This window comes from Corvus brachyrhynchos, unplaced genomic scaffold (genome assembly GCF_000691975.1).
Source record: "Corvus brachyrhynchos isolate BGI_N302 unplaced genomic scaffold, ASM69197v1 scaffold32, whole genome shotgun sequence".
Lineage (NCBI taxonomy): Eukaryota > Metazoa > Chordata > Aves > Passeriformes > Corvidae > Corvus > Corvus brachyrhynchos.
Window position 1 is genome coordinate 3070750 of NW_008237919.1, and position 20561 is coordinate 3091310.

Sequence of the window (20561 nt, forward strand, 5' to 3'; positions counted from 1 at the left end):
ATAAAATGTTTTTAAAATACAAAAAAAAAAAAAAAAAAAAGAAAAAAAAAAAAAAATCCTAGTGCTTTTAATAAAATACTAATTTCCTTGCCAAGATTTATTAGACGTCTAAGCAAGTCTGACAGGGGCACAATTATAAGGAATATATATCCCTGTCTTTAAGAGTAGCTTGAAGGAGTACTGATTGTGTTGCAATTCTGTCTGTTAACTGTGTTCTTTGGAGAGTGATCTGCGTTAAATGTATCTGACAGCTGTAGGTATAAGGAAGACTGAAGTTCAATCAGTTTGTAGTCAGATTGGATCCCTCAATCACATGCTTCTAGTGGTACCTTATTGTCTCAATTTGATACCATGGTAAGATTCCCAAGAATTAGTTTGTAATAGACCTCTAAAATGTCTAGTAGGCTTTGTGTACTCATAATTGTGGCTCCTGCTGAGCCTGAAATTAAAAGTTTTGACAAGAAGCAAGAAATAAATCTTTCTGTGTCATGTTTGCTCTCCTACTCTTGTTCTCTGCTGTGCGCTCTCTCTCCCCCCACACTTTCTCCTTTTGTTCTGGACCAGCCTTACTGCTGCTTCATAGTTACTGATGATGGGAATGCTTTTTGACACCCTGGCAAGCATATGAATAAAGCTTCTAAGGAAAATACAAATTTTCTGACCCAATCAATTTAGACAGACTTCATGTGTTCCATTGTCTCAAGCTGATTTTGTGTTTTTCAGTGCTTTCAGCCACCTGTCATAATTTCAGTTGTGCTGACTTCAGTGTATATGTGTATTAACTAACCTATAGGGAATAGCAGTGAACTATTGCAGTTTATAATTTTAAGTTTTAGTAGTTTCATTACTTTCTCTTTTCTTTCCAAATGTACTGGGTTTTTAAATCATCACGAGGTAGTTTGGTTGCTTAGAATTTTAGATTGATGTACTCATCTAGCATTCTACTAATAGTGGGTTTCTAGTGAGTTGTAATCTGTCTACAACATGAAATGTAAGTGACACAAATAACTGGTAATAAGATTTCTTAATTGCCTGTTGTGGATTTTTTGTGTGTGACTTCTTGTGCTGCGGGTTGTATACTTTTATATGTTTTGTTGTCATATGGACATCTTGATACTGATTTATGGGGTTTTTTTTGTTGAGTTTCGTTGCTTGTCTGGTATTATGAACACCTCATACACAACGATGTGGAAAAGGAAACCCCCATGGATATATGAATTTGTAAATTCATTCAATCAAATTGAGTGTTTTCAAGTGGGATAGAAGATGACAGCATATGTGCAGCTGTATGTGCAAGTTCTATTGCAAACAGTTCAATACCAAGGATTATAGGAAGTGGCCTGACCAGTGATCTCTGACAAAGCATTCATGTTTCTGCAGCAAACAGTACTGAATATTCTATTCCATTATGCATAATAGCAGTTGTAATTATTCAGTGGCAGTTTCTCCTAACTTTATTATTAGGATTACTGTACCTAAGCCTGTAAGCTCATGTGAATATTCTTTGTGCTCCCCAAGCTACAAGCAAATAAGTTGTGACCTTCACTAGCAGCATAACAACTATCAAGTTAATCATTATTTATAGTAAAAGGGCATGTTTTTACCCTCCTACTTATGGAACCTCATGTCCTATGAGGCTTCATCATATGGCTGGGGATCTCAATTTGCATGCTTTTAGCATTAGATTAGTTAGTAATTAGAAAGAGTAATGTTTTGTGGCTTCTGCACCACAGCTTACATTAAGACCTGTGTGCCTCCTTTGTAGCAGGCTTTTATGCCAAAAACTTGAGCAAAGAAGTTATAATGCTTCAGACTAGAAGGAAGAAGCCTCTGTGTTACTCTGTTTCTTATGAAAAGCCCTTGTGACCTTATTTGTTGACTGCTTTTGTAGAAGTTGTATTTTGATTTTTCTAGACCTTAAACCTTACTACTAGTAAAAATATAATGAGGAATAAGTTGTATTGTTTCTATACTTGTTTGTTGTGGAATCTCAATTTGTGTTATTTACAACAGAGAAAGGCTTGCTGAAGGATTTAGCCTTTTATTTTTTTTAACAGACAATAGTAATTATTGATGTAAATGGAAAGTTGTCTCCCTAGTTTTCCTTCAGTTTCTTCTAACAAAATAGTATTATTGTCTGCACATTTGTCAGGGTTTTTTTTTGTGAGAGAGAAGGAAAAAAAGCCAACACCATAGTATTTTTCTCAAGCACAATTCTAATGTATAATGAGTTGGATATCCACTCATATATGTCAAAATGACATCAGCTATTGTTAAAAATGCATTTAGCATGCTTTAAGTTAAAAAGCTTATACAATATCTAAATGTGTTTCAATTCTAAGGTATTTCCTTTGTTTAAATGCAGAAAAAAATAGAAGTCAAGTGGGATAGTGCAACTAGGGCAGTACTGTAACTACCTGGTGTATTTCTCTGTAAGATGCAGTTGATATAAGTTTATTTGATACAAAAACTGTGAGAACACTCATTTAGATCTTTCCTAAGTATCAGCTGTGAGTTATCGCACAAAATAATTTTGGGTGATTGGATGTACCTCCTAATTATGCATTAATTACTTGGTTATTTTAATTCATGCCTTTATGTGTCTTGTTATGGAGGGCCCACATTTATTGCCAGTGTCAGTGTGTGCTGTAGGTATAGGGCTTGTTTTTCCCCTTTGCAAAGGATGCTGAGATTAGTATTGTTACAAGTACATATTTCATTTTTAGTGTATTATGCTTTTATAAACAGTAAGATGCCTGCAAAAAGTTTGTTTGCTTGTTTGTTTTTTTCCCCTGGGAATTAGTGTACTTGGTTGTCCTTTGATTTTAATATTAAATGATAAACAGTAAAGGCAATCCCTTCTTTTCATCAGGCTGGCCAAAAGTATGTATCCCATGTAATTTGATTTGCATGCAGTAGTGCATTGAAATATGTGAACTATAGTTTGTCATAAATTAATGATATTTAACATGTCATTTAATGAAGAAATGTATTTCCTGTAATACAACAGATTCTTGGCCTCTTACAGTAAGTGGGTATGTTTTTATGGATTTTAGTGGATTTCACCTGTTGATGGAAAGACAATTCGGTGGAAGATTGATAAAGGGAATCTAGCTCTAAATATGTTTTTTTTTCTCCCCTTCTCTCAGCCTTCTTTGAATCCTGGGGGAAGACAAGCATCTGATGTAGTACTCTTAAACCACTGGAGCATTAGAAATTATGATGTACAACGTGGGGACATTGTGTCACTGGTGTAAGTAATTTTGCATACCTTTCAATACATGCTTATATAGATGTTGAACCATCGGTATTCCATCTACAATAATGTAGCTATATACATGAGCAAGTAACATAACATTTTTAATAATGCATTATTGTTATTTCTATCATCTGTTTTCAAAACTCAGATGCTCAAAGAATGCATTACCAAGTTTTTACTTGAAAGGCATGAAATGCAAGATATCATGTGATACAGTGTGTATGTGTACCAAAACTTCCAAGAACAAAGAGTTGTGAGATAGAAAATAGATAAAACATTATGTGGCTTAAAGGAGTATAGTTTTAAGTTGCTTGGTTATGTACTTATGAGAAAAACTTTCTGTATCAACTAATGCTGTATGTTTTTCTTCCTGGTGAAGTATGTCTACTGAATAAAATTTCAGATAAGATCACAAGAATTCAACCACCTCCATGAAGGACAAATGGAGCAAAAAGTATAATTCTGCATTTAAAATTGGGAGGTCTATGTATCAAGCCAAAAGGTGGCAGTGTTTCGCTGTTGAAAATATTCAAGTCTAACAGAGGACAGAAACTCCATTTCAGCCTTAATATAATATAGAAATAGAATGTCAAAGTGCTCATAACTGACACAGGGATATAATACATACTCATACTCTATGCTTGGAGAGTTTAAGCTTATGGTTTTAGTTTTGTAAGTGAAATGCACAATATGTAGATTGTAACAGAAATGTCTTTGGAAGCCATATTATCTGCCTGCCTTTTTGTCATATATCTTTTCTAATTGTCCCATTTTTTTGCCTACCTCTTCACTGTAGTGGTAATTTGTAAGACAATTTTCACTACCAGCTCTTAAAGCCAACTCTCTCATGTATTCTTCTTTTGTTAAACACTTAAAATTTGCATTGTGATCTGTCTCATTTTCTGTTATGTAAAATCTTCTGTAAATAGTCTAGCTACAAATACGAATTTATTCATGTTTGCTACACAGAATATTGCCAAAGGACTCCAACTTCAGGTCATTTAATGATTGCTGTAAAATGTGATTCTTCCTGTGTGTGCATTCCTCTGCCAAAGTCATGCTCTGGTGATTGTTTAAAAGAGTCAGTATAACTGATTAGAAATTAATAGACTGAACAGAAAATGAACACGTAGTCTGATCAGAAAACAAAATTAATAGCTTCATTCTTATTATACATCTTGAATGTTCATGGTTCTGTCTGAGCCATCTTCATTGGTTATTTTCACTTTGCTGTATGTTTGAGCATGATAACTAGTATTTTAGATGCTGTGGGGATTTTTGTAGGTTTGGAAACTTTTGCCTAATCATAGTGGAGTTTATGTACACCCACATAGAAGAAGTTGTATTTGTGCACTGTACTGAAGTTTTTCTTAGTCTTTGGGAAGTCCACTGGATAATCAGATCAGAGAATTCCAAAAGCATTTTAAGATTGATACAAAGGAAGTTAAATAACGTAAAGATAATCTATTGGGTAGTTTTAATATAAAATATCCTTCAATGTTTACCTATATCAGTAACAACTTCTAAGTTAAGTACCTCATGATATGGGTTTGTTAGAAGCAGTTTTGGCCTGCTTCCTCACAGTATTGTTAAGTTTTAAATTGTGTGGTAAAGTCTTGCAGGTTATAGTATCTGGATGTGATTTTGTACTTGTCAGTTTTTGAGACTTAATTTTGCTATACAATGCTTTTATTGTGTAAATGGGTTAATACTTTCATCTTTTTCATTTTGATTGTTTACCTGTGATTTCTAGAACTCACATATATGCATGAATTTTACTTGCTGGTCCTCAGAGTCTGACTTAGGTAAGGCATGAACAGGGAAGGCCAGTCTCCCATCAGGTGCTCCTTTACTGTTCTTGTCAGAAATTCAGTTGAGAAAGTGTTGGTGTGACTGAGATAGGCAAATGGATATGTAAACCTTTGTTTTGTATCCTTTTTGGCTGCTTTACACTTGTTCACTGTCTCCTCTTTGCCAAGTCATAGCAGAAGATAATTTAGAGGTTGCCGAAGGGTGGGCTTTTGCAGAACAAGAGCTGAAGTCAAATATTCCTTCATGGCAGCTTGACCAGGGCCATCCAAACTCATCTCTTTGCTCCAGGTTTTGGCTGTTGTCGCTCTACTTACACTGGACTTTGCTAGTTGGAATCTCAACAGTCCCTTTAGGAATTGTGGTAGAAACAGCAGCCATCCAGAGTGACATGATATCTCTGATGGTATGAAGGAAGCAAGAGATGAGTTGGTCTTGGTGGTCCTGGATGCCCCAAAAGAGAATCAGTGAGCCTGTGGTTATGATTCTGATACTGCTTACAGATCCAAAAGTTTTTCCTCTGTTGTCCAATGTAGTTCTTGATAAACATATATATTTTTATTCTATGACTTTGATTGCAGATGAACACCCTGCCCCCTAGTACTTGTTGGTGTTTATACCTAGTAAAGGTACTGAGGGAAGATTTCATGTGTTTCTGTCATCTTGGTCTCTGTATCTGATATAGTTGAACTACTCATCTCACCTACAGCTGTAAAATCAGCCACTTTGTGCACACATGTGCATTTACCTTGTTTTAGAAAAAATATATAGAATGGCATTAGTCTTTAAAAATATTAAATTAGAGTCAGGTAAAACCAATGGAGAGAATAAGTTGGTAGCAAAAAATTATTTCTTCAATTGCAGTTTAGTGTTTTACAAATAGTTATATCTTACCTCAGCCTTCAGAGTATTTTTTCCCTTTAGCTTGAACTCATTTTTATTGATACCAGATTTAGGAGAGCTCAATGTTACATGTTGTAACTTTTGAACTCACAATTTTAAGTTGATTCAGAACTAAGCAAAATGTTATCATTCTTAACTTGGTCACTTTCTTGAGTGCTTAATTTAGGTACTGCTATATTACTGTGACTTAATAAATTGAAAATCAAAACAGGAATAATTTTAAAGTAATTTAAGTAATTTCTATTATTCTGTGTTCCAGAATACTACCTTTCCATCCCTTAAATGGATTAAAAAAAAGTGCATTATATTTTAAGTTTTGGGAATGCATTTATTTGTCTTCAAAGAGAAAAAATAGTCATGTGGCACATGAGATCATCTTTCAAAGACGAATGCATGCTTTTGCCAGGCAGACTGTGATTTTTCAATAACTTTTGTGTTGAAACAGGCATTTTGTTTTGTAAGAGCTTAGCTGAGGTAGATCTCAACAGTTGTGTAGAACTTTATCAGATATTGCAGAATGAGTTATAAGATACGTAGTGTTCTCTCAGCTGGTTTTGATCTGTAAAGTTTGAGTGCCAGCAACATTGTAGCTGGAGCCGTATGCATCACAGGGGGTTGTACAGCTCATGCAGTTCCTTGGGAATGCATGCTGCAGCTGCACTTCCCAGTACTTAAGAGAGATAATGCTCTTCTATTGTGGATTGAGAGACATTTTTGCCAACTTCACCTGTATATAATTTCTTTTTTACTATGTACAAATGCAGGCATTGTAAAAAGATGTTGCCAAAGAGTGATTTCTAGGTGTAGAATTAGTTTTCGTTGCCTTTATGGAAAACCTCCTGTCCTGATTCTACAATCATACAGTCTTTTTATTCCAAAATTCCTGTCTTAATGTAGTAAAAAGTTGGTGCTTATATTTCTGAATGATAAAAAGTCGAAGTTGTAAATATTCACAGGCACTAATTTTAACCTTGAGGTCAAAACTTGGAGGTTAATTTAGAGGTTGTGCCATGTCTGTAATAGAGAGAACACCTTCTCCAAGGTTTGACTGAGAGCAGGAACCTATTTGCTGGATAGGTTGCCAGGTGTCCCTCCATTCTAATTTAGAATTTGTTCTTATGTGTCAAATAAAAATAGTGATGCTAATTTAATCTGAGCGAAGAAAAAGAGAACCATGGTGTTTGTTCTGTACATTCTTAATGGTAACATGCTTTTAAAAGTTTGAACTATATCTAAATGGGCAGTATTTTTAAGAACATGTTTTTAAAGGTCAGCTCTAAAAATAAGGAAATAAGTGTTGTATATTTTGTCAGCTTCTTTTGAGTTCTCATATAGGAGTGTAATTGCTTTAAATACAGACCCAACTTTCTACACAGAAAATTCCTTGGCATTAAAAAAAAACCTAAATCATACTTCTTGTCTCCTATCCTTATTATCCTTATGAAGGATATTAAGTGGCTTATGTCACTGCTTCCTCTGACTGTAAGATTATGGTCAGACTCTTCAGTAAACTCCTTTAATTTGGGTAAACGGCTAAGCATTTATGTGAGTTTGATTTTTGAAAAATCCAGTGCAAATCATCATTCTGGAGGATGAATCAAAGTACTGCATGGGAGGTTGTTTCTGCGGCTGTGTCCCTCACTGGCATCTTTTCAGAAACGAGAACTGGAACAGATAATTGTGATGATGATTTTATGTGATGGTTCAACAAGTTTCAGCCTATACACACAAATCTGAATAATCCAATTTTTGAAGAAATGTAGTCCTGTTTGATGAAAACAAAAGTGTTCTCAAATGGGGAAAACTGAATATATGCTATTCATAGAAGATCACTAATTGGAATTTCATTATTGAGACTAGCTTAGTAAAATAAATATCAGTAAGAAGGTACTTACTGAAGGAACTGCCTTGAATTAGAATTAGTTGTAATTATGAAATTCTGATAGATACAACATGAATGGTATAATGGTTCTTGCACTGAGTTTAAGAAAGCTTTCTGACTAAAATACTGGACAACCTTTTACGAATACCTCTGCTTGGCCTTCTCAAGTCTTCCAATTTCTATTCTATTTTTGTTTGTACTTAGGTCTCTGTACCAACTCATCTGTCTTCTGGCAGGTAGGACACTGCAAAGGAGGTTGTGCTGACACAGAAGCTAAATAATCACTTTAGTTTCTGTGCCTCAGTGACCTCGGAAAATCTTTTCCTATTCTGTTCTTTTAGCTGGGAAAAAAATACTCTCATGTCTTTTCTTGATAAAAATCAAATATGTAGTTCTACTTTTATTATCTGTGTTACAATCTATTCTTGGAGTGGGTATCATACTATATAGGAGTGTGTTAGTACTGTTGGTGAAGGAAAGCCTTGCATCTTCTATTTATAAAGTAAAATCCTTTTTCTAAGGAAACTTTTCAGATACTGTACACTATCCTTGGTTTTATTATGAAGTGCTTAGGGTGGGTTTAATAGGCAATTGCAATACTGTGGAAACTGAGCAGTTGTGGAGGAAAGAAGTTGTGGTTAAAGTTATGGTTGTTTAATTTAAAGTCTATGGATATGACCAGGAAGTTTACAAGATTTTATTGCAAGAATCACTGCTGGAAAGAGTTTGGCTAGACTCTTTAGGCCAAGAAGTCACATAAATGGATGTTAAAGCTTACAGATTGTTTAGTGGTTAAATTGCAATTTGGACATTTAAAAATAACTATATTTATTTTTAAAAAGTTAATGATGGGGAAGTCAGATGGCCTTTGCCATTTGTGAAAAAGGTGTTGATTGATTGGTTTGTAAGAGTACTGTAGTGTTTTAAGTGGTGCTGTGAGAACTTCATATTCTGGGTGATTTTGATTTTATTGGTCTTGCTATTGAATTAAGTACCTTGCTGTTGAATTAAGAAACAAACTGTTGCTCGCTGAATATTTATTAGAGTATCTATTAGAATACTACATCGCAAGTTTACTAAATCCACTTCACTGATTACCCAGTTAAGCTGATTGGACAAAAGCAGACATGAACCTTATATACATGAAGCTAACATAGTCCAGAATGTGATCAGCTGTTAATTAAATAATAAGAAGAAATTGTTGTTTAATCACAGTAATGTATGTCAGATAAAATTATTAAATTACATCAGGAACTTGATAAGATATAAGTGGGTCTAGAACCTTGCTATAAGATCAATAATTTGGCTCTAGAGGCAAATGTTGAGGTCTAATAACAGACCATTATTTGAATATTTTTTTTTTTGTTCTAGTTAGAATGCCATGAAGAAATTAGACATTGGGGTGGTGATCAGAAATTTTGTTTAAAATTAGTTAGTAAATTGTTTAATCTTAATGACTGTTCATAAGATAATTCCATCCATTCTTGTCTGAGGACTTGCTCTTATAGTGGCCGAAGAGTGCAACTTTGGAAAACTATAAATCACTGTTGCTGTGTCTTTTGCTGGTAGGTTTTGGGGGTGTGTATTTGGTTGTGGTGTTGAGGTTTGTTTTAGGTTTTGGGTTTGGTTTGTTTGTTTGTTTGTTCTTAGTTTTCCTGCATATAATATAGTCTTTGTGTTTCACTTAAAATGCAGCATTGAGAGACTTGACAAAAATAATTAAAGTCAGATGCACAGTCTGTGATATTTGATTGAATTTACTGCTGAGGTAAGTAGCATAAAATTTCTTTAAGACCCATTCTAGTGAAAGTGGAGGGAGATTACAGTCTTGCCCACCTCAGAAGCAAAATACTTTAAAAAAAGGAATACAGATCTGTAGCTATCCTGTGTAGAACAGCTTTAATTTTGATGCTACTGAATTGGTACTGTATACACTGATAAGTATATTGACTTACCTGTATTTACACTGAAATAACTGAGAGTTATAGTTGTGTTGCAACTCAGCTAGGTTAGGATGTAAATAATAAAAACAAATTAATTTGAAGTTAAACAAAAATATATGTATGTCTGATTCTTGGGAAAGTGAGAAAGATGTGAGAAAAACTGGTTGTGCTGTGATCTTCACAGTGTAAGATGATCAGGTGTTTGCAGCTAATTGATACATAAGGAGGCCCTATATTCTGCTGTTGGAGGAGTGTTAACAGTAATTTTCAATCTCAAAATTAACTGATTTATTAATTCAATTTAATTATTTTTGCTTCACCTTTTAATGATCAGGCATATGAAGAAGAGGAAAAAACCTGTTTTACCAAATGACATATTTCTTACCTTTTCAATTGAAATTCAATAGAAAATGGAACAGCATTGAATAGTTTTTTATGCTCTTCTAGATGATGGGCAGTCACAGTATATTGGAGGTCCTGGGTCTAAGTGGCCAGCTGCTTGGAATGTTGCAGCAATTGCAGAGGTGATTTGGTTGGCTGGAAAGCTCTCTCTGATCCTGTAACTCTGCCTTACAGTGTGATGGCTGACTGCCCTGTGAAGGTCATGTTGAGCAAAAGGAGCTTGAAACCTGTCTTGGTTTAGAAAAATGTCACTTTCACCTTTTGAAATATTTATAATTTAGATGTTAGGAATATGCTCTGCTATAGCAGAATCTGCTGCCATGTATGCAGAGAAAGGTAACAGTATATGTTTCCTGAACCTTTTTTCCTTGAACCTTAAGAGAGTTCGACAACTCTGATAGGAAAATATTTGATACCTTTTTTCTCAGTACATTTCCAACTGCTGAGAAGTAATTACTGGTTATTTATGACTGGCATTGCTTGTAGGTACTTAGAACTAGGAAAGGTTTTACAAGTCAGTGAAATAAGCTACACAATCTCATTGCTGGAAGTGCCAGTGGAAGTTTCAGTAGCTAATGTAGAATTCCAGTGCTCTTTCTCTGTAGGATATTCAGATTAGACACCTCCTTCTTACATAAATTTCAGACAGAAAATCTGTGATGATATAGGATAAAAAAATTAATGGGTATTCATATGGTTATTCTTGCACTTGAGATCAAGTGTATTTTTGATTATGATAAATACAGATGGATCATAATTTTAAAATATATGCTCTGAATACATACTCTGTTTAATCTGCTGATCAGATACCTTGACACTTTAGAGGATTGTTAAACTGATACTTTGTTGAAAGTAATTTCCTTCCCTTGAAAGTGAAGCCAATGTTCCAACTATGATTCCTAGAGAAGATAACAAATCAAAGTACTTAAACTTAGGTTCCACTGCACTAATGAAATGCTGAGTGCTGAATTCATGAAATACTAGATTCAGTTTAAGATAAACTTCTCACTATATTAAGCGTTTACCTTTGATATTGCTTTACTTGAATTGTGAATGGTACACATTTTGGACCTAAAGATGCTATTTCACCTATTATGAAGAAGTTGTTCTATACTTATGAAGAGAGGGAGTAATGAATTTTTTTGTTTTTTAGATTTAGTTTTGTAGATTAACTCTGGAAATTAGCTTACTCTTTCTTTTCCATATGAAACCATTATCTTTCAAAGAGATCCATTTTTTTGGCATCAAGGCTTTCATATTCCAATGCTAAGTTCTGCTACCTGCAGTAGTATGAGAGCTCTAACAGAGAAATATAGGTGGGATGTTACAGTATGATTCAGCAGTTCTTGAATCCTAGAATACAGTAATTTTTCTTAGGAGATGAAACCTGATATATATATATATATATATTTCTGGATGTAAGCAAATGAAATTGGTTTTTTGTATGCAAAAAGATCAAAAAGATACCTAAACACATTTTAGCCTTTTTATTTTGTTCACAATCTGGGAAATATTGAGGTAATATTTCATTTTACAGGGTATTTCAAACATAGTGTTCTTGGAAAAATTATAGATTAAATTTTGCCACAGCTAACTCTGTATCTTTCAGTAATAACTTCCCTTAAGCCAGTTTAGTCAGTTGTATTATGAGCAACCATAAATATTAACTACAGAATGTTACTTCTAGGAATCTTTCAATTAACTACACATATGCTGACAAAGTGAATTTTGCCTGCACATGAAAAATATTTATTTCCAATCTAATTGGTGAATCTGGAAGAAAAACCATGGGTCTTGACCTGTACTGAGTATATTGTGGACATGAATATCTTTGCATGTAATAAACAGTCTTGGCCTTGCTTTCTGTTTTTTCAACCTGTTAGCAAAGGCAAAAGCAAGGGAATGGCAAATTATCAGGTTTAAAATGATAATTAACCTTATCAACATTGTATTTTCTAGGGAAATTATACTGATGAAAGTAACATTAGTTTTTTATGTGCAATCAGCTGTTCCTGAAAAGTGCAATTGAACAACATTTAGCTTTAAAAACATGCATATGTGTTTGTATTTGGGACTTTATTGTCAGTTGTCTATCTGATGATTAGTTACAGAGAAAAGTCCCTCTCAGAGATGCACAGCAGGATGAGACAGGGGCCACAACTGCAACAAGGGGCATTCTGAGTAGACATATGGGAAAAAAAAAAGCCGATTTAGAATTGCCAGGTCATTAGTCAGAGAGGCTATGAAACCTCCAGCCTTAATTGAAACTGGACTAACAAAAAACCAAGCACCCTCATTTGCCTTTCCAGTTACATCTGTTTTGGCCATGAACTGAAGTAGGTGAGAGGTCCTTTCCAATCTGAATTATTCTGTCTGTTTACATCTAATGGAATTTCAGCAATGGGACTTTTAAGATATGAGGCATAATAGCTATAAACTTTCGAGGTTAGAATTCAGCATTATCAATTAATGTATACAATATGCATTATGATGTTTTTAATTTGTTTTATAGCATGGAAGTGGAGTTTCTAAAAACCTCTTATTCTGTATATGTGGTTGTGATATTTGTCTTATAACTGCTTCTAAAAGACCCAGCCATGCATTGAAAACCTGTTGTGTTTATAGCTGAACATACAGAGAATGGTAAGATTTCATTTGGGTTTTATAACTAGATTGTAAATTCTGTAAAGGAGAAACAATGAGTAGGTTGAGGCAGATGTGTGTGGTGAAACAATCAGTGGGGTGGGTGGCAGTCTGCAAGCAGACGTCCGAAGACTGGCACATATTTAACGTTCTACAATCAAGGGAAATGCTTTACCAATGTATGAGGACAGTAATTCTCAAGTGAGGAGTGGAGCCTGCTAAAGTACACAAGCAATTGTTTGCTCACTTGTTAAATTTTCAATTAATTCTGACGGGATTCATTCATAAAGGACTGAAAATCAGAGAAAAATGTGTCGGGAATAAAGTATAAAAGGCATCTAAAATGAAGGCAAAAAAATTAATGTGATAGAACACTGGAAGTGAAGACAAGGGTTACCCACAAATTTTCATGTCATGTCTGTAATTGAATGACTTGATGTAGGAAGAATTGAAGAAAATCTTTTTCATTTATTTCATAAATAGAACTTAAATTGATTTGAACTTGACCTGTGTCTTCTGCCAGTATGGAGCAGAACAGTCTAGCCTGCAATTCTCTCACCACTCAGCTCTGATTTTCCCTGCTATTGTAGCTATCTTGTTTTATTGCTACCTTTGTGAAATGTAAAAAAATTAGTATATAAGTAAAATTTTGGACTAAGGGAAAAGGTAGGAGCAAAAACTGAAAATTATTGTTCTCATAAACCCACGATCCATAGCATAATGCCATTTAGGGTTTCAGTAATTAATAGTGTATATCCTAAGGCAAAAAAGAGATAGCTAGTGAGCATATTTCTTGTGTTATGTGTTGTTTTATATATTTGCTTTAAGGGATAAATTAGTGACATTCTCAGAATAATAATGTTTCAAGAACTAGGGCAACTGTAATGACAGAAGTGTGGTCTTGCCATATAAAGGGAAGTATGTTGTCAGCAAGCAAAGGATAATAGCATCCTGTACACCCAGAAGGCCTGCTGTGATGTTTGTGTCTGCATAAGATCCCCTTCGCCCTCAGACCAGGCTATTTTTAAACTGGTGCTGAGTTTGACCTTAGTAAAGAAATACTATTGGAAGATTTTTAAATGCGTGATCATACACAGTGTGTTCCTCAGTCCTATAGGATGCTGACAGTAGTATTTTTTCCACAGCAAATTTGTTTTAGTTTGCACTTTGCTTGAGTTCAAAGGCTTACCTGTTTAACATTACCAGGGAAAACTTATTACAAATTATTTTCTGTATCCTTAATTGATACAGCTTACCTGAATCCATGAGACAGAATTAGAGATTTAGATTCATTGTTCCATGCAGCTTATGATGTGATGGTGTCACATTTCTGATTAAAATAGAAATAGCTTCCACAGACTTTGTTGTTAACTACATTTTCCTCACTGTGAGCGGTGATGTCGTTGTAAAACTTGTGAAGAATACTAATTGTTCTAGGTTAATATAACCACTACTTCATAGGAACAGCATGTCTGTTATCCTTTGATAACTGAAGGAGAATGTTGGTATAGTTGACATACATTTATTTATACAAAATACAACATATTTTAAATACTTTGCAATGCCAGGAAATTTAAAGAACAATCTTTCATGGGCCTCTTGTAACCTTCTAAGACTCTTATGTTATCCCATGATATCTAGAGACATGTTTTAAAACTGACAGTGATGGGAAAGTGCAATGTTGGAGTGATTCCTTACTGGGAGAAATTTACGATGTAAATATATGTTAACTAACATTAAGTTAAACCTGACTTAGCAAAACAAAGACCTTTCAGTGTGTGAGCCCAAATTGAGCAGAAAAAAAAGTGCATCTTAGTATCTGAAACCTTTTCTAGATACTTCTTAGTTTTTATAATCGAAACAGGTGAGCATGTTTATATAGAATATTTTCTCCTCTTTGTTTCCCTCTTTGCCTATCCTTTTTGAGAAATTATCTCAGTGATCATCTGTGAGAGAGTTTTGAGTAGCCAGCCTTCTAATTTTATTCGTTTTTTCAGTTCTCATTTGTAATCAATCCTGTGGCCATTTGTGGTGTTGAAAAGAGTACAGTTTGTGAATGCATAAAGTTGGTTGGGGTTTATTTAAGTATTTATAGAGTGTAATAGTTGACTTTATGTTGGGTTACCTTAAGGCTGGAGGACTGTGGTCTGCAGCTTTGGAGCTGTTGTCTCCCACCCTTCTAAAGTCTTCCACTGTTTTTTTCAGCTAATTCTAGATTACACTTTTCTCCTTTAAAACACTTAAAAGGTTTTTTTTGCATGTTTGTTATGTATGTTTTAATCAGCTATTAGCTGTGGTTAGTGAACAGGTATAGCATAATACCACTCTCTAATACATATATGATTGAATTGATATATTTGAAAATACTTAAAGCTTGCAAAGACTCTTAACAGTTGCTTCACATTTCAACAGCGTAACTATATGCGAGACAGCTCAGCAAGGTTTTCCAGTTCACAAGATTTGCTAATGCAGCGGCAGTTAACCACCAAGGGAAATTTAGATTTGAAGGGACTCTTCATGTCCTGATTTGTAAAAGCCCTCCTGGGCTATTCTAGAAATTTCTGCCAACAACTACATTTAGCTTTTCTGTGTGGCTTGTTTCAATTCCTGTGTGCAGCTGTATATACTATTTGCTGAAGCTCATGAGGTATTACATGGCAGCAACAAGTACATTCTCTAGGTGGTAGCAGCACAGCTAGCAAATGTGTCAGCTCCTGGTATACAGGGAACAAGAACAGGGCATTTGCTCTTATTAGCACAGAGCATTACTTCAGGCTAGAAGTAATCAATTTTAGTATCTCTAATCTACCAGTTATACTCCTGCTTTTTGATTTATTAATAGTAATATGACTAATACTGGAATGGGCTGAGTAAAGGTTTTATTATTCTATTGTTTTGTTCTTTGGCTCATACATGCAGTTGAGAAAGTGAACGAATAAAACACATCAATACTGCTTTTATCATGAGCTTCATCTAAATGAAGCTAAAAGTTGTACAATATTTAATGTTATCTCATGAAGAACCCTTTTGAACACAACAGGGTCATGATTGCTGTGTTCATATATTCCTGATTGGTCTCCCATGTATTTTCTAAGAATAAACTGATTCTGGAGATTGCTATGGAAATTTGATCCAAGTACAAAAGGTGAACTAGCATAGACTTGTATGAATAGCTGATATTCAAAATGATCTCTGACTTAGGAAGAAAATAAACCACACTCAGAATCTGAGAACTGTAATACCAAAAATATCAACAAATATGAATTGGTGACATTATAGTTTTTTTTAAAAGTATCTATGATAGACAAACTGGCAAATTAGAGCATTGCATAATAATTTAATGATGATTATTATGTGTATACAATACTTGTAGAACAATTTCAGATTCCATGATTGATTTGTGAAGTATCATTTATGGACACACAAAGGTCAGATTTTGAAACAGTTGGCATGCAGTAGCAGAATGACTGCAGCATATTACTCACATACACTGTGTAAGTTCTTAAATGTGTATGTTCTTTATGAAAATCAGTAATTTTTTCCTTTGCCTCAGTAACTTGGAACAAAAGCAATGGTTGGTGCTGGTGAGAACCGATATGGAATCCTTGTTGTTGGAATTCCTTAAAGTGAATGAGGTTCATATTGCCTGTGAGAAGAGAGACTGTAATCTCCATTTTGCTCTTACAAGTCCAGAATATATTGTCAACTTTTTCTCCTTAGGATCCAAATCTGATATATATTTTGTAACAGTTCAGAAAATCAGAAGGCTTAAAAAAGAGCAAAAGGGAAAATTTTAAATGGATGTATTTTACACCTTATTAAAAAGTCAAATATATTAAATTGTATTTAAATTATTTTAATATATTAATTTATAGATGTGTTTATGGTCTATATAAAAGGTTTAGATCCTAGAGTGACACACTATTGTATTTGAAAATAAAATCCATGTCATAAGATTGCATGGAGTGTGTATGCAGCAGCTGAAGGTCCTCTCTCTAGAATGGTAATCCTCTAGTCGGATTTGAGGATAATTCACCATCTTAGTCATGTATAGGATATATACTTATAGGAATTTTTTCAATTTAGGGCCCACTAAAAAAAATAAAAATCATTCTGACCTGTGTTTTCCTGCCCGTGGCAGAGGGGTTGGAGTACGTCACCTTTAAAGGTCTCTTTCAACCCAACCCATTCTGTGGCAAATAAGATCTCTTCCTGAAGTTGTTTTCTTGCTGGTTTTGGGTTGTTATATTCAGGATGATACTAATAAGCTGAAGGGAATTTGTATTGCTTCAACCAATGTAACTGGGATTTATATGGAGGTTATATGCTAAAGAAACACATGTTTAGGTTTGTCTCCAGTCAATGGTTTTGGTGCTTAGGTTGTATCTGTATCCAAGGTTATGCCCAAGCCACAGATAATGTGCTCCTGAAAAATGAACTGCTTTGCATCCTCCACTTCATTTGAGTGCGTAAATCTTGGGATGTCAATTATGCCTCTTGCAACGAGCCGTAATAAACACATACAGAGAGAGCAGAGGGAAAACAAGGAAGCTGAGAACAGGCCTGTGATGGAGGAAAAAATTACATGATTGACACTGTTTTCTTTTGTTGATCCTAGCTGCAATTTGGTGGAGTCTCTATTCAGTAGCAGTTCTAGAGAGGAGATTGTAACATCTTTATTGTAATGCTTATTTGGTTTGTTGTGCTTCATCATTGAAGACTTCCTTAAACAGATTACAACAGACTAGTTCACCTGTTAAATTTATGCCAGTGAGCAAGCCTGTTTCCTTCCTTAATAGCATCTTATGACTTGTTTGTGTTTCCAAAGTCTCTAATGAAGGCTTAAGAATGAAGCCTCTAGCTTATTATTTTATTCTTATCTATATTTTGTCATGCCTAGGGATGCTGATTTTAGACAAAAGCATCATTATTCAAGAAACTCTACATAGATTTCTTTGTCTCCTCAAGGGGGGTTTCTGCATTAAACTTACTCCAATTATCTCTGTTGTTTTAATAGTTAGATATCATAAATCAAGCCTACTCACCAGAATTTCTCTCTAGTCAATGGAGAAAAATGAGCACTTATAGAAATGAGTTTTATCAATTAAACTTAGACATTTTATTTTAAATGATGGGCCAAATAAATGACATGTAATTTAATTAGAATACAAACATATTTCTATATGATTTTTTTCACTTTTGTTCCTAAACTAGGTGATCAAATAGTAATGAAAACATTTGAATATGTTTCACCATACAATTTTAAGGATTATTTACATTATTTACATGCAATTTAGTAATGCTGAGAAAAAATATTTTCTATGTTATATCTTAAATTTCAGGATGACATCTCATACTTTTCACTGTACCTATCTTGGACACTCCTTTTGGGAGACTGGGATAGCTGACCAACAGGGGTCTTCAGTTTTACAGTCAAATTTTCATCCTGTTGAGATAAAGCATCTATTAATGAGCTATACATGCAGATAACTAAATAATATTGGGGAGCATCCATACTGTTCTTGTGTTTACAATATTATTTTCTTTTTTCCCTTCCTTCCTCTCTGTCTGTTAAACCACACAGAAGAAATAAGGTCATAATTTAATGAATGACCCCTTGGATCACAGATGCTGACAAAATGAAGCCTGAAAATTTTAAATTGGCTGGCTGCTGTTATCCTAACTGAGCCCATTAAAGTCACACAAGAGAGCATAAGTTATTATGTAGTGAAACTGTGACTTTTTCATGTTTTTATTGTGAATGTGACAAAATTTATGGATGGCATTCGTGATACTAAGTTGACAGAATTAAAACCACTGTTTACGGACACAGTTCAGTAACTTGATTTAATTAGATTCTCACCACATTGATCTAAGAGGATTTTCAGGCAGTATTTTTTGATGAGGGTTTGAAAGAGAATGCGGGAGTTCTCACACCAGTGAAGAATTAAAAGCAATATTTTCATTTAAATACATAGATGTTTAGCTAATTACTTAATTAGACTGTTGCACTTTGAAACAGTGGACAGTGTTTTGTATAGGGGCTTCAGGCACTATCCAACCTGAAAATTCATCTTAAACCAATAGTGTACTGCATTAACATTGAGTGTGTATAATAGAGAGCAATTCAGCTCTAACTCACATAGAAATGGGGCATCAAAATCCAAGCTTCATTGATAGTATTGACTGTACTGAGAACTCCTGACCCTTAGTTCCCTTATTGATACCTAAATTTAACCTTGGGTATGGAACAGTATCAGAAGTAAGTAAGGCTATAAGGATAATCAGCTATCTTCTCTGTCAGAGCAAATAACGCCTTTTAATTTCTTCTTCTTTCCTGGTTTCTTCCTGTGTCTTTTTCAGGTTACCTGTCCCCATTAGTAATCAACCTGTCTGTAAATTTACTAAGCATTGTATTATTACTATTTCCTATTTTTTAAATTTTACTGAAAATAAGTCAGTAATAATCTGTGGGATTTTTAAGGTGAACCTTTTGGGTATTTAAATATGGTAAGCTTTTGGAAAATACAGTATAGACCTGTGAAGTGAGTGTAAGGAATGATAAATTGAATGCCAATTGATGCAAGAAAGTTGAAAAATCTCCATTAAATTACTGATACAATTTTATGGAGGTGTCAGTATTACATGAGGGCTTGTGATCTGTTAAAGACAGTAAATGGTTTTAAGGACATTATGTTGTATGCATCTTAAAAGTTCCTTACAGAGATTTTACTTGAAAAAGCAACATTACCAGGAGCTAACATGCATCGTGTAGCAAAAAGACTGTGTTTTATTTTACTCCACACTATAATGCAATTATAAAATTAAATTAGAATTAGTAACACTTTTAAAACAAAGTAATTTAGATTCTTCTTAAGTATGGAAGGTTTAAAAGAAGCAGTACCTTCAACTAGGAACAAATACGAGAAAATTGGCCTAGCCCCAACTTTTTGCAAGCCAAAGTAAATCTTGACATGAAGTCCCTTGTTGAGAGCTCTGGTAGAAAGGTAGCTGGGAGATCTTTTAAACCACAGATTTATAAATTAAGGTTTTGGCACAGCAATTGCCAAAGTTATACAGACAGTCAAAAATTGGGGTGTAGCAGAAGTGCAAGACCACTGCAATTGGCTCAGTTGGATAAAGTGTGATGCTGATAACACCAAGGTTGTGGCTTTGATCCCTGTATGGGCCATTCACTTAAGAGTCAGACTTGATGATCTTTGTGGGTGCCTTCCAACACAATATTCTGTGATTCTGTGAAATATAAGGCTACTTACTGGAACTCTCTGACAAATAAAACATTTATTTCAGCATCTCTTTTCAAAACTGGCAAAACAAGGTGGGAATTGTCAGTTGGTTTCCCTACCTGTGTATCCTTCCCTATGTAGTTCCTCAGCATTAAGAGACATTGGATATGTTTCTTTCCATTAAATAGTACCTGAACCTGAACAGCATCTTTTTAAACAAATTCAGGGACAGCTGATCCATAAACTGCTAAATGTTACTTCCTCTACAACTTCCTGTGGCAGCAAACAGCAACAATTATCAGGTATTTTTTGTTATTCATCCAGGGAATGTCACAAATCCATGCATCTGATTACTAATTTAAAATTTCAATTTCAGATTTAGCTGAAAATTGTGCCAGTATTGCAAATCTCAGTAGCTCTTTCTGTAAAATTCAGGCTGGGTTATATGGGAGTCTGAACACAGTCTTCAGAGC

General features: G+C 34.4%; 1 protein-coding gene across 2 annotated transcripts in view; it reads left to right on the top strand.

The window, feature by feature from the left end:
- Window positions 1-20561, top strand: part of IMMP2L (inner mitochondrial membrane peptidase subunit 2) — a 428918-nt gene that overhangs the window by 25355 nt on the left and 383002 nt on the right. For both annotated transcript variants that reach the window (XM_008632754.2, XM_017733118.1), the window contains exon 3: window positions 3150-3253. In XM_008632754.2, the coding sequence (XP_008630976.2) occupies window positions 3150-3253 (104 nt within the window). The remainder of the gene's footprint in view (window positions 1-3149; window positions 3254-20561) is intronic.